At 30.8% G+C, this 13,202-nt stretch overlaps 1 protein-coding gene across 1 annotated transcript; it reads right to left on the minus strand.

Moving 5' to 3' along the window:
- Positions 1-296: 296 nt before the first annotated feature.
- LOC136090937 (uncharacterized) lies at positions 297-1,322 on the minus strand. Its single transcript, XM_065817914.1, has 2 exons — positions 1,042-1,322; positions 297-921 (listed from the first exon to the last, which is right to left on the minus strand). The coding sequence occupies exons 1-2, from the start codon at positions 1,320-1,322 to the stop codon at positions 297-299; spliced, it is 906 nt and encodes a 301-aa protein (XP_065673986.1).
- Between the last annotated feature and the right edge of the window lie 11,880 nt (positions 1,323-13,202).

Here is a 13,202-nt window from a genome sequence, read left to right on the forward strand (position 1 = left end):
TGCTGCTGTTTTAATATAATTCTTTCTGGAGTATCTGTTAAAATAGCAGCTTTTCTTTTTCTTCATCTCGTCAAATGTATCTATCTTGGTGTTGCTTCTGGGTAAGGTCGCATAGTTTCTATAGAAAATGCTTTAGGAGTTTCAGGAATGAGTAGCATTGTCTCTTTATTGATAATGTTTTTGACAGATTAACCTGAAGATGATATAAACGTACTTTAGAATGAGCCCCGTGTGATAGCTCAGATACAAGATTTGTTGGTTCAATATGGTCTGTGACAAATGATGGTAAAAAATAATCAGCAAAAATGTTTGCATTGTACAGGAATACACCAGTATTTTGAAAACCCTTTGAAAACAAATTTTGGTATATCATAAACTGTTATGGCTTTTCCAGGATTGTTTCTCAACCATGCATCTTGTGCAACTGATAGGTAATTTTTAAAAGGTCCAAACACTAATACATCTAGTGGCTGCAGCTTATAGCTGCAGTGTGGTGGTAAAGACAACAAGACTATTCCATCCTCCTCTGCTAAGTTTAGTGTTTTAAAATGTAAGTGAGAAGAGTGATTGTCCAAAATCAACCGAATTTTATATTCATTTGAAGGCTTCACATGCCTAATGAAATGTTGCATAAAATTTTTGAATTCAATATCTGTAACCCAGCCACTTCCATTACCTACCCCAATACAGTCCAGTGAAACATTATTAGCAAAATAATCTTTGTAATTTTTGCGAGGGAACACAAACATTGGAGGCATTGTATTTCCGGTGGCAGATACAGCGGTTATCATTGTGACATTAGTGCCTCTTTCCCCAGATGTCATAGCACCAACATTCCTCTTGTCCTTTACAGCCACAATTTTATTAGGTTTTACAAATGTAGATACACCAGTTTCGTCAACGTTCCATATTTGTGAAGTACTGAATTTGTATATATAACTTATCCTAACTTTACCATAACTTCACCTAACTTTACCATAACTTCACCTAACTTATCAAAAAATACTTTTACATTTGCAGTGTTAAATAATGTTGCCCTACCATGTATAGCCATAAAATATAGATGCCATTTGCAATAAATAAATTTTTAAGGCGCTTTCTTGCTTTTGGGAAAAAATTAGTCTAGGTTTGGAATAACCCATGGATGCGTAACAATCAGAGTTAAGTTTTAAAATGTATCTTGTTAATGTCATTCTCTCGATGTCAAATTCTTTAGCAGCTGCAGTAACACTTTTTTTCCCCTTCAAAACAGAACTTGCTGCATCACTAAGTTTCTGGCTTGTGAAAGCACCATTTGAAGTTTTTCTTTTATAATTACACATCCTATAATATATATAGATATATTGTATATATATATAGATATATAAATATATAAATATTATAGGATATATATATATATATTATAGGATATATATATATATATATATATATATATATATATATATATATATATATATATATATATATATATATATATATGTATATATATATATATATATATATCTATATATATAAAAATAGGTTGACTTTTCTATTTTTAGAATAAATGATAATGTAATTTGAATTACCATTATATATACAACTGCATTAGATCCAATAATATGTCTATACAAGATCCAACAATTTATGATCAATTAGTTGTCTAGTTAGACTTGATTCTGAAATTATAAGAAACAAATTAATTGCATTCTTAAAGAACTTGAAGTCTCGTTGGAATTATGTAAGCCGCAAAGCTGCAGCATTTGAGAAAAAGTATGCAAAATGGTTGGAATCTAACTTTATACCTTCTGCATATGTTTCACATGCTACTCCAACAATTGTTACCATTCCTCTTTGAGATCTAAGTATAAAAAAGTTGCTGAAATAGATCAATACTCAGCTAGCTAACTTTTATTTGCAACTAAAGTCAAATTTGGAAAAAATAATGAGCCTAAAAAAGCCAAATTAGCAGAAAAATTGTTAATGGATACCTTATCCCAACCTTTTATGTCTACCGATGAAGCTTTGACTCATGTTTTAGATTGTAATTTGACAAAATTATCTTATCAACTGATGAAAAACAAAGCTGATGAAAAGGAATGCAATCTCTACCCAGCATATAATAATGTTAGAGTGGCAAAAGATCTATGCTATCCCACATTGATAGCATAGATCTTTTGCCACATTGGTGTAACTGAACATTGGTGTAACTGACTATACTGCTAGTGTTCCACTTCAAGATCTTCTGGATCACACTGCAACAAGGCTTTTGGAGACACAGACTGGTGTTGTAAATGCAAATGAATATAATAGAGTGACTCTAATATACAAAGCTGGTTTTGATGGTTCAAGTGGGTATAGTATTTATAAACAAACATGTAATGATGATGAGTGTACTAGGAATCTGTAGAGTGAGGAGTCTCATTACATGCTTTGTGCCTTTAGAGCTTTCATCTATCGTCAGTCATAAAAAGATTGTTCTATGGAGAAATTCTAAGCCATAATTTACTTTTTACTGTCGGCCTTTGCGATTTAAATTTGTAAAGGAAACTGCAGACCTTCGTTGTGAGGAATCGACTTTAAAAATGAGATCAAACAGCTAACTAAAACAAGCTATATCCTATATATGTGTGTATATATATATATATATATATATATATATATATATATATATATATATATATATATATATATATATATATATATATATACAGGGTTAGTCAAAAGTTTTGTCTCCCCTTAGTGGCACTTTTTTTGAAGTACATTTTATCTCTTGTCAGCGTTGTAATTTATAGATAATTATTTTCAGTATCTAACCTTGACCTTAATACTGTTGTTTACTGATGTTATTTTTAAAAATATGTTTTTGACATAAAAACCATTTAATTTAATATACGAAGATTTTAATTATAAAGCAGGAAGGTAAGAATATTTAATAAGGTGCTGTTATTAAATAAACGTAGTTATTTTATAATGAGCATGATTAATAGATAGTATTTTGTCTATATTATTATAAAATGAAAACACGGGTTGTTAGGGTTTAGTTTAGTGTTCAAAATTTTAAAGGTGAAATTTTCATCATGCATGTCAAAAGTTTTGTCTCCCCCCACCCTAAAATTAAATTTCAATTACAAGCGAAGTATTCTGGAAAACTTATGTTTTGTATTATTATTTTAGATGGGAAAAATAGCAAGTCACAAATACAGCTCCTGCTTTAAGAAAAAGAATGGCGGAACTGCAGATAGCCGGCATGACAAAGACACAAATTGCCAAAGTGTTGGGGTGTCATCCACGAACGGTTCAGCGGTACTGGACAAAATCACCATCGTCAAAGTTTAACGACAAGTTTCGTTCTGGTCGTCCGAAGGCTTTGTCACCAGCGTCAAAAAAAATCATCACCGAAACTATAAAAAATAAGTGGGGTTCATCTCCAGGTGCTTGCGCAAGAAAGCTGAACATGTCGCATCGATATCGGGAAAAAAATAAAATCGTATCAGAGTCAACTGTACGAAGATTCGTTTGCGAACAACCGTGGGGTAAAATTGCTTATAAACAGCCAATAAAACCCCTACTAACTGCAAAAAATAAAGACGATCGCTTAAAGCTGTGCCAGTGGTTAAACGAAAACGGGTATCTGGACGATAACCATTTGGGGCGTATTAAGAGGAGTCACATTCTTTGGACGGATGAGTCGCCCATCGAACTTTTCCCGACTCCGAACCGACAAAATGTCCGCATTCGCACTGACGACAAAACTAAAATTATCCCGGCGCAGAAGCCAAAAAATGGACTTAAAATTATGGTTGCCGGTGGAATGTCAGGGTATGGTTTGACAAAATTAATAATTGTCCCAGAAAAGGTTACGATCAATGCTGATTATTACATAAATAATATTCTTCCAGTTTATAAAGAAGCTTGTGTAGGAAAACAAGCCGGTAATGATGCTGACTGTTGCCAACTTGTGTTTAGCCCTCAACATGTGTTATTTCAGCAAGATGGTGCTCCAGCACATTCTGCGAAGAAGACCCAGGAATTTTGTCGTAAAAATTTTGCCGCCTTTATCCCAAAAGGTCGGTGGCCAGGTAACAGCCCTGACATGACATGTATCGAACACTTGTGGGCAAAACTTCAAGACAGTGTGCTGCTTGAACCACGGCCAAAAAATAGGGAAGAACTGGTACGCCGTGTTCAAAAAACTTGGAAATCGATGGATGGTGATTATCTGAAGGCTCTGGCGGAATCTCTGCCGAGTCGTGTTGCGGCTGTTCGAGCTGCAAATGGAGGACATACTAAGTACTAAGCATGAATTATATTTTTATTTTATTGGTTTATGTATTGTTGTGTTTAATAAATATGTATTTCTTGCAAATCATTACTTGTTTTTGTATTAAAGTTGAAATTGTTAGACCAGTGGGGGAGACAAAACTTTTGACTAACCCTGTATATAAATATATAAATATATATATATATATATATATATATATATATATATATATATATATATATATATATATATATATATATATATATATATATATATATATATATATATATATATATATATATATATATACGGCCCTATCTTATATATTGGTGCCGGTCTTAAGGAGAATATATGATGGCGTTACGAGTACGTAAATAAACGTGCGAAAATAAAGTTATGTAGTATTTTCTAATTATCTTGTTTAATCTTGAGGATCTATTTATAAAAAATGGCAAAAAGTAGTAAAGTTGGTGTTTCTCCTCCAATGTTAGATTTAGTTGTAGATAGCTTTGCTCCTGAATTGAGAAATGGGATGATTATGTTTTGTTGTCGGATTAGATGTTGTCGGAAGCTGCTATGTTAAGGTATACGTTTTCTTCAGAAACTCGAAACATTTACGAATCATTAAACCTAACCGAAAATGAAAAAACAGATCCAGCTATTATATTGGAGAAAATGGAAGTGTTTGCTAAAGGTATTATTAATGAGACTTTAGAAAGGCACAAATATTTCAAACGTTTTCAAGAAGATGGTGAATGTTTTGATGATTTCTTAACCGAAGTTGAATTATTAAGTAAAAATTGCAACTTTTGTAATACTGAAGATTGTTTTGGCAGTTTATTAAGAGATAAAATTGTATATGGAATACGTTGTTATAAAGTACGTGAGAAATTACTTTCTGAAAAGACTTTTACACTCGATAAAGCAGTAAAAATTTGTCGTTCTTCAAAAAAAGCACAAGATGGTTTATCTGAGTTGCGAAATAATAAAAGTGAAAGTGTAGATCATATTGGAAAATAATTGTACAGTAAAAACAAATTTAATTCACCCACACATAACAGTGATAATAGAGATTTTAAATTTAATTCATTGGTATGTAAATTCTGTTTAAAAAAGCATCCTTTTATTTGGGGATCATGTCAAGCATGGGGTAAAAAGTGCAGAGACTGTAGCATTATGAATCACTTCTCAAATAGTTCAGTTTGCCTAAAAGCAAAACCAAATATTCATGATAGAGATGTTGATCAACAGAACGATAGTAAAAATTCCTCAAGTATGCAGCATCTAGGTGCGTTGTTTTTAGGAAGTGTTGGAGCAGATTGTGTAAACAGACCTTAGGAAATTCAATTAAAAGTAAAATAAGGAAAAATAACATTTAAAATTGACACAGGCGCTGAAATCACAGTTATAGGAGCTAAACATTTAAAAAAGTTTGGAATTAAAATTGAACATTTATACACTACTAATAAACGACTAATTGGTCCTGATTATAAGCAACTCAATTGTCTTGGATACTTTCAAAAATCATTCTCTATAAACGGTCAGAACTGTGAATTAATTACTCTATATGTTTGTGATAATGTGCAAACTGCTTTATTAGGAAGACCTGCTTTACAAAAGTTTAACCTAGTTAAAGTAGATATTCCTGAACGATAATAGTAGTACAACGTCATTGGAATTGAAGAGCGAGAATAATGAAATAATTAAAGAGAACAATATAGTTGAAAATACAAAAGAAGATCAAACAATTCAATCATTATGTCGTGGACGGAGATATAAGAATAAAATACCACTCGATTATGAAGACTTATGAGTTTTTTTTTTTTTTTTTTTTTTTTTTATTTCTCTGTTTTAATATAATATAAGATTTTACAACTTCGTAATATAAAATTTCAATAAATAAAATAAGTAAAACAGATAGGGGCTCAAAGAAGATGAGGATGACAGTACGTTATCGCAATCTTTTCATAGAGCCCCTATAACAAGATTTCAAAAAAATATCGTAATATGTTAATGCGTAATAAAATTTCAATAAAATATCGTAATAAAACGCGTAATTCGCTAATAAAATTGATAAGCAACCAACAAAAGTAGAAATAAAACAAAAACAGATTTATGAGAAATTATTCAAAGTATGATTAACCAAAAACATTTCTTATATTTTAAAAATTTCTTTTTTTGTTAAAAACTTGAAGGAACTTAACGAATTTACCGTGCCTTTGAATCCTTTTTGAAAAGTATTCCATACTTTTGGACCTCGATATAGAATGCTGTACTCTGAATATTTGTTTATTATCCGAGGCAGTTTATATGTGTTGGACATATTCGCTCTAAGATTATAGCTATCATTTTTATTTATTTTAAACTTGTTATTAAAGCTTATAGGAGAGATATTGTGATTATAACGATACATGAAAATTAAATGCTGGTAGATATTAATTTCAAACACATTCATCATTTTCATATCTTTCATTAAGGGCTTAGCGTGTTCACGCCTATTTTTTGAGTAAATGATTCTGCAGGCATGTTTTTGTAGACTATAAATTTTTTTAATCTTTGCCGCTTGAGTACTTGCCCATGAAATGTTTGCATAGCTGATGAAGCTATGAATTAGCCCAAAGTAGATTAATTTAAGACTATTTTTATTGACGTAGGAGCGAACTCGATACATCAAACCTATTATTTTGGTGATTTTTGACTGGATATATATTATATGTGGAAGCCAGGATAATTTTTCATCAACAATGATTCCTAAGAATTTTATATTGGATTGCTTATTTACTAGTTTATCATTTAGAGATAGGTTAGGCAACTTGAGAGGAAGATTTTCTTCTTGTGTTTTTTTGTGAAATAGTATATACTTTGTTTTCTCAGCGTTAAGTGAGAGTTTGTTTGCCTTAAACCAGTTGTTTACTTTACACAGTTCAATATTCATGTCTGCATATAATTTCTTGATATCATTGTTGGTGAGAAATAAGTTTGTGTCATCTGCAAACATGACCGAGTTCATTTTTAAAGATGCATTACAAAAGTCATTTATATATATTAGAAAAAGAAGTGGACCAAGAATCGATCCTTGCGGGACTCCACATATGACATTTAATACTCCAGATTGGACATTATTTACATATTGTTTTCTGTTTGTAAGATAGCTTTTAATCCAATAATAACTTTTATTTATTATTCCGTAGTGCCTTAATTTATCTAATAGAATGCAATGGTCCACTGTATCGAATGCTTTTGATAAATCAAGAAACACTCCTAAAGTAAATTTATTATTTTCAAAACCATTAGTTATTTGATTTACTATTTCAATGATTGCATGCTCTGTAGAGAGATTTTTTTGAAAGCCAAACTGATTTGGGTAAAAAAAATTGTTTTTAATGAAGTAATCATAGATTCTATTATAAACTACACGTTCGAAGAGTTTTGAAAATACAGAAAGTATTGATATAGGCCTGTAGTTTGTAATGTCAGAATGATCATTACATTTGTATAATGGAATTACTTTTGCCAATTTAAGTACATCCGGAAATATCCCAGAATTTAATGAGAGCTTAAGTATATGTTAATTTGATTTCTTGACATTTGATTTCTTGACATTTGTATATATAGTTTGTTTATTAGGGACATGTGTCATACTATTATACATGTATATATATATATACGGCCCTATCTTATATATCGGTGCCCGTCTTAAGGAGAATATATGATGAACACAACAATATATATATATATATATATATATATATATATATATATATATATATATATATATATATATATATATATATATATATATATATATATATATACAGTATCGGACAAAACGAGTGCAACCAAATAAAGCTAATTTAGTTTTCTTTATATAAAAGTGCTGCATTTTTTCAGTTTAGAGAAATAACTATGTAACTGTTTAGAGACAAAGTTCTTCAAGTTTTATTCATCACAAAGTTCATTATTTGTACACGAAAATTAATAAATTAATCAAAAGTATTAAAAAAAGTTGATTTCCTTCTGGACAAAACAAGTGCAACTCGACAAAATGTTGACCAAGCTGTATTTCGCTATCAATATTTCGTGGCGAATCCTTTGTTGTCGATCACAGCCTTGCATCTTCGAGGCATAGATTCGATCAATGAAACTTTGTGGAATCGCTGCCCAGGCCTTTTGGATGTGTTCAAACAGTTGATCCCTATTACGAACACCTACACAATTAATTCTGCGGTTGACGATTTCCCACAGATTCTCGATAGGGTTGAGATCCGGAGATTGAGGCGGCCAATCCATCACCGATAGATGGTTGTCTTGAAACCACTGCTTGACTACTTTTGCAGTGTGTTTCGGATCGTTTTCTTGCTGAAAAATCTATTTTATTGGCATATTCCATTCAGCATGAGGTAACATAACATCTTTCAGGATATTTTTATACATGAAACGGTCCATTTTTCCATCGTTTTGATGTATTGGACCTAGACCGTTAGCAGAAAAACACCCCAGACCAATACATTGCCTCCACCATGCTTCACGGTCTTATGGCAGTAACGTAAATCGAGGCGTTTTCCGGCCGGTCGACGTACACGGAAAATGCCATCGCTCCCAATGATGTTGAACTTCGATTCACCACTGAACAGGACAGTTCGCCATTTCTTCACATTCCAGTCAATATGAGATGTAGCAAACAGGAGTCTTTTCTTCTGGTTTTTTAGTGAAATCAGCGGTTTCATTGCAGGGCGTCGAGAAAACAATCCGGCTTCAAAAGCACGTCGTCTGATTGTTCGGTCCGATACAGACAGCTCTAATTGCATTTGTATCTCAACTGATTATATCCAGGGATCCTTCTTGACGGATCTGACGATCATAGAATCCTCTATAGAAGTGGCGGAACGCGGTCTTCCGCCTTTGTTATCTGCTGCCAACTTCCCCGTAGAACGATATCTGAAACATAGTCTTGTTACGGTCCATTTTTTCACGCGATATTTATCACAAATACTTTTTTGTGACATTCCACGTACGTAATCGCGAATAATTTTCTTTTTTAGTTCCAATCCAAGACTGTCGGGAGCCATTTTTGCACTTGAAGTCATAAAAATAATAAAAATAAATAATCAGGCTTCTCAAGGCTTACCGTGTTACATTTACCTTGTGATGATACAATAATGCTCTGTGGAACACAACGTCTTAGTTGGATGTTGACTGTATTGATGTAATGAAACACTTGTTGTATTTCAATTCTTGTATTGATGTTCTTCGATAAAACACTTTGATAAAACTCACTTCGATAAACTGTCTTGATAATACTGACTGATTGACTTCCATATACTGACTGAATTACATGTCGATTTACATGTCTCTTATATAGTAAAATGAACCTGTGTGAACCTGTTCTGGAAGATTCTAGATGCTTCTTTTCGATGTTTCTGGATACTTCTGGATGCTACTGGATGCTTCCAGATGCCTCTTCTGGAAACTTCTGGAAGCTTCTGCATGCTTCTGGAAACTTCTGGATACTTCCTTTAATTATTAAAAAACTTCCGTGACGTTTACACGGACCAGACTTAAGAAAATGAAACAAACCAAAAAAGTTGCACTTGTTTTGTCCGCTGCAAAATGGCACTTGTCAACGAAATTCTGCCTGTTTGCTGTTACCTGTCAGCTGATTGCTCATGTCATGGCATGCTATTACTCCAGACTCCTGAAGTGTTTGCTGTGGTAGTATAATTCGTTTCGTTTTTTAAGACATGTAATATTAGGAACACTTTTTAGCATTGTTCGATGTTGGTTGCAAATGTTTTGTCCAATACTGTATATATATATATATATATATATATATATATATATATATATATATATATATATATATATATATATATATATATATATATATATATATATATATATATATATATATATATGTATGTATGTATGTATGAATATATATACACATATATACACTTTTTTTATATTTGATTAGTTTAAAATGCAGTTTTTTATTTATTACAGGTGTTACTGAAGTGCCACACTCAAAATGGGATACAATATGGGATTTCAATTCTACATGCATGGATGCAAACATTCGAATGCTTAATCCACATTGCTTTCAAATTGCCAGTCAAGAAATGTTCATCAAGATTACCAGTTGTTCAATAAATTCAGCTGTTATAAGTTTTCGTTTTCTGATTGTTGTTTTCTGGCAAATTTTTTTGTTCTGTTTTTTTTGGTAAATTTGAACAGAATTGTTTCTGATTTGAATTTAATAAAAGAAAAAGAACTTGATCATAATAAAGTAAAAGAAGAAATAAAGGAAATTACATTGAAAATAGAGAAATTAATTACAAACAAACTCGAAGAACAAAAAAAGAGTATTTTAAAAGAAACGGAGCGCCTGTTAAAAGATCAAGAAAAAATTTTTACTGGTATAATTAGTGCAAATTTAAAAATACTCACTAATCGGTTAGATAAAATTGAAAAAGAAGTAGACACTAACAAATCGAAAGTCTTGAGCATAGAAAAAGACCTACCGTAGCGTGGGGTAATCGAGCACCATTTTAATAGCTTTTTTCAAAATAAAAAAAAAAGGTGTTGATAATTTTAAAAAGTGAGACATGTTATTTTAGTACTACATTAAATCTTTCATAGAGGTACGTTAGATTTAAAAAAAAATATAAAGCAAAGAATTTATGTTAAAAAATATACGGGTGCGCATTACCCCACAATTTGGGGTAAACGAGCACCTAATTATTTTTTTGATAAAGTTATCGAGTTTGTATATAGAGGTGTCTTTATATATATATATATATATATATATATATATATATATATATATATATATATATAATATATATATATATATATATATATATATATATATATATATATATATATATATGTATATATATATATATATATATATATATATATATATATATATATATATATATATATATATATATATATATATATGTATGTATGTATGAATATATATACACTTTTTTTATATTTGATTAGTTTAAAATGCAGTTTTTTATTTATTACAGGTGTTGCTGAAGTGCCACACTCCAAATGGGATACAATATGGGATTTCAATTCTACATCCATGGATACAAACATTCGAATGCTTAATCCACATTGCTTACAAATTGCCAGTCAAGAAATGTTCATCAAGATTACCAGCTGACAAGCAACAAGTTGAAATGCAAAAGAAAAAAACTCAACATGCTATTCAAGAGAAGATTAGACTGAGTGTCAATAGGCCTAAGGCTGGCGGCTCAGGAACATTCAATGATGGCAACACCTTCAGAAGAGCCTTTTAGAATAAACAATTATTTTCTGAAATCACAGAACTCCATTTTGAATTTATAAAAATGTTCCATGTTGTTCTGACTTGTATTTCATGTGGTATTGAGCTTGATGCAGATATATTCAGGAAAACTGTACACATACAGTTTGGTTTTATGCGGAATGCTATCCATGGTGCTATATGCCGCAGAGCATTCACAAAATGCTAATTTATCCCAGTGTTGTTGATTACATGACATTCCCAATTAGGCTCTTAAGTGAAGAAACTATAAAGGGAATAAAGATTTTTAAAAGTATCGTGAGCATTTTACACGCAAGTGTGACTGTATCAAATGTAATGATGATTTAATGAAGCGATTATTTTGTTCTAGTGATCCAGTCATTTATTCACTAAGAACAATAGTTAGTACTAAGAAGAAGATTTTGCCAGGTGTTTTGCAACTGTTAAAAAACAGTGTTTAGTTGTTCTTATTATGGATTTTGACAGACCAAGTTTTGGTTTCTTGCTTTGATTATTATTAAAATTCAAGTTTATGCATTATTTTAATTATCGAATACTGACAATTAAAATTGTCAGTATTCGATAATTAAGATAAATTAAAAAGTTGCCTCATATATTTATTTGGAACACCAGGGCATTAAAAATTCTATTTTTTTAATGATTTGCAGTTAATAAGTCAAGAATTTGTATAAAATTGACTATCACTATTAAAAGCTTGTTACTATGCATAATAGGGTATCCATAGCAACTAAATTTATCATAATATAAAATGCATACCTCGTATTAGTACTCTTACCAAATTTAGTGTATATGACCTAAGTAGGTTAATGCAACGCCAAAATAGGTATCCATGACAACCAAATATTGATTCTACTTTTTTCGGCAAGCGAAGATGGCGGCTTAATTGAGCATCGATTTACTTTTCTTTTAATCCGTAGTTATCAAAGCAATCACCAAAGAAAAAAGAATAAAGAACATAATCAATATATTCATAATTCAATATATTCAGTTGTTGAAGTTGTTTGAAAGTTGTTGTTTTTTGGTTGTTGTTTTCTGGTTGTAAAGTTGTTCAATAAATTCAGCTGTTAAAAGTTTTCGTTTTCTGATTATTGTTTTCTGGCAAATTTTTTTTTTTTTTTTTTTTGGTAAATTTGAACAGAATTGTTTCTGATTTGAATTTAATAAAAGAAAATGAACTTGATCATAATAAAGTAAAAGAAGAAATAAAGGAAATTACATTGAAAATAGAGAAATTAATTACAAACAAACTCGAAGAACAAAAAAAGAGTATTTTAAAAGAAACGGAGCGCCTGTTAAAAAATCAAGAAAAAAATTTTACTGGTATAATTAGTGCAAATTTAAAAATACTCACTAATCGGTTAGATAAAATTGAAAAAGAAGTAGACACTAACAAATCGAAAGTCTTGAGCATAGAAAAAGACCTACCGTAGCGTGGGGTAATCGAGCACCATTTTAATAGCTTTTTTCAAAATAAAAAAAAAAGGTGTTGATAATTTTAAAAAGTGAGACATGTTATTTTAGTACTACATTAAATCTTTCATAGAGGTACGTTAGATTTAAGAAAAAATATAAAGCAAAGAATTTATGTTAAAAAATATACGGGTGCGCATTACCCCACAATTTGGGGTAAACGAGCAC

Source organism: Hydra vulgaris, chromosome 14 (genome assembly GCF_038396675.1).
Source record: "Hydra vulgaris chromosome 14, alternate assembly HydraT2T_AEP".
NCBI lineage: Eukaryota > Metazoa > Cnidaria > Hydrozoa > Anthoathecata > Hydridae > Hydra > Hydra vulgaris.

What these genes read in the sequence shown, in the direction of transcription:
- LOC136090937 (XM_065817914.1), bottom strand. Translation starts at nt 1,322, where the DNA reads ATGTGTAATTATAAAAGAAAAACTTCAAATGGTGCTTTCACAAGCCAG. An exon ending in ATATTTTATGGCTATACATG is followed by an intron (nt 922 to 1,041) that starts GTAGGGCAACAT and finishes ATACAAATTCAG; the next exon opens with TACTTCACAAATATGGAACG.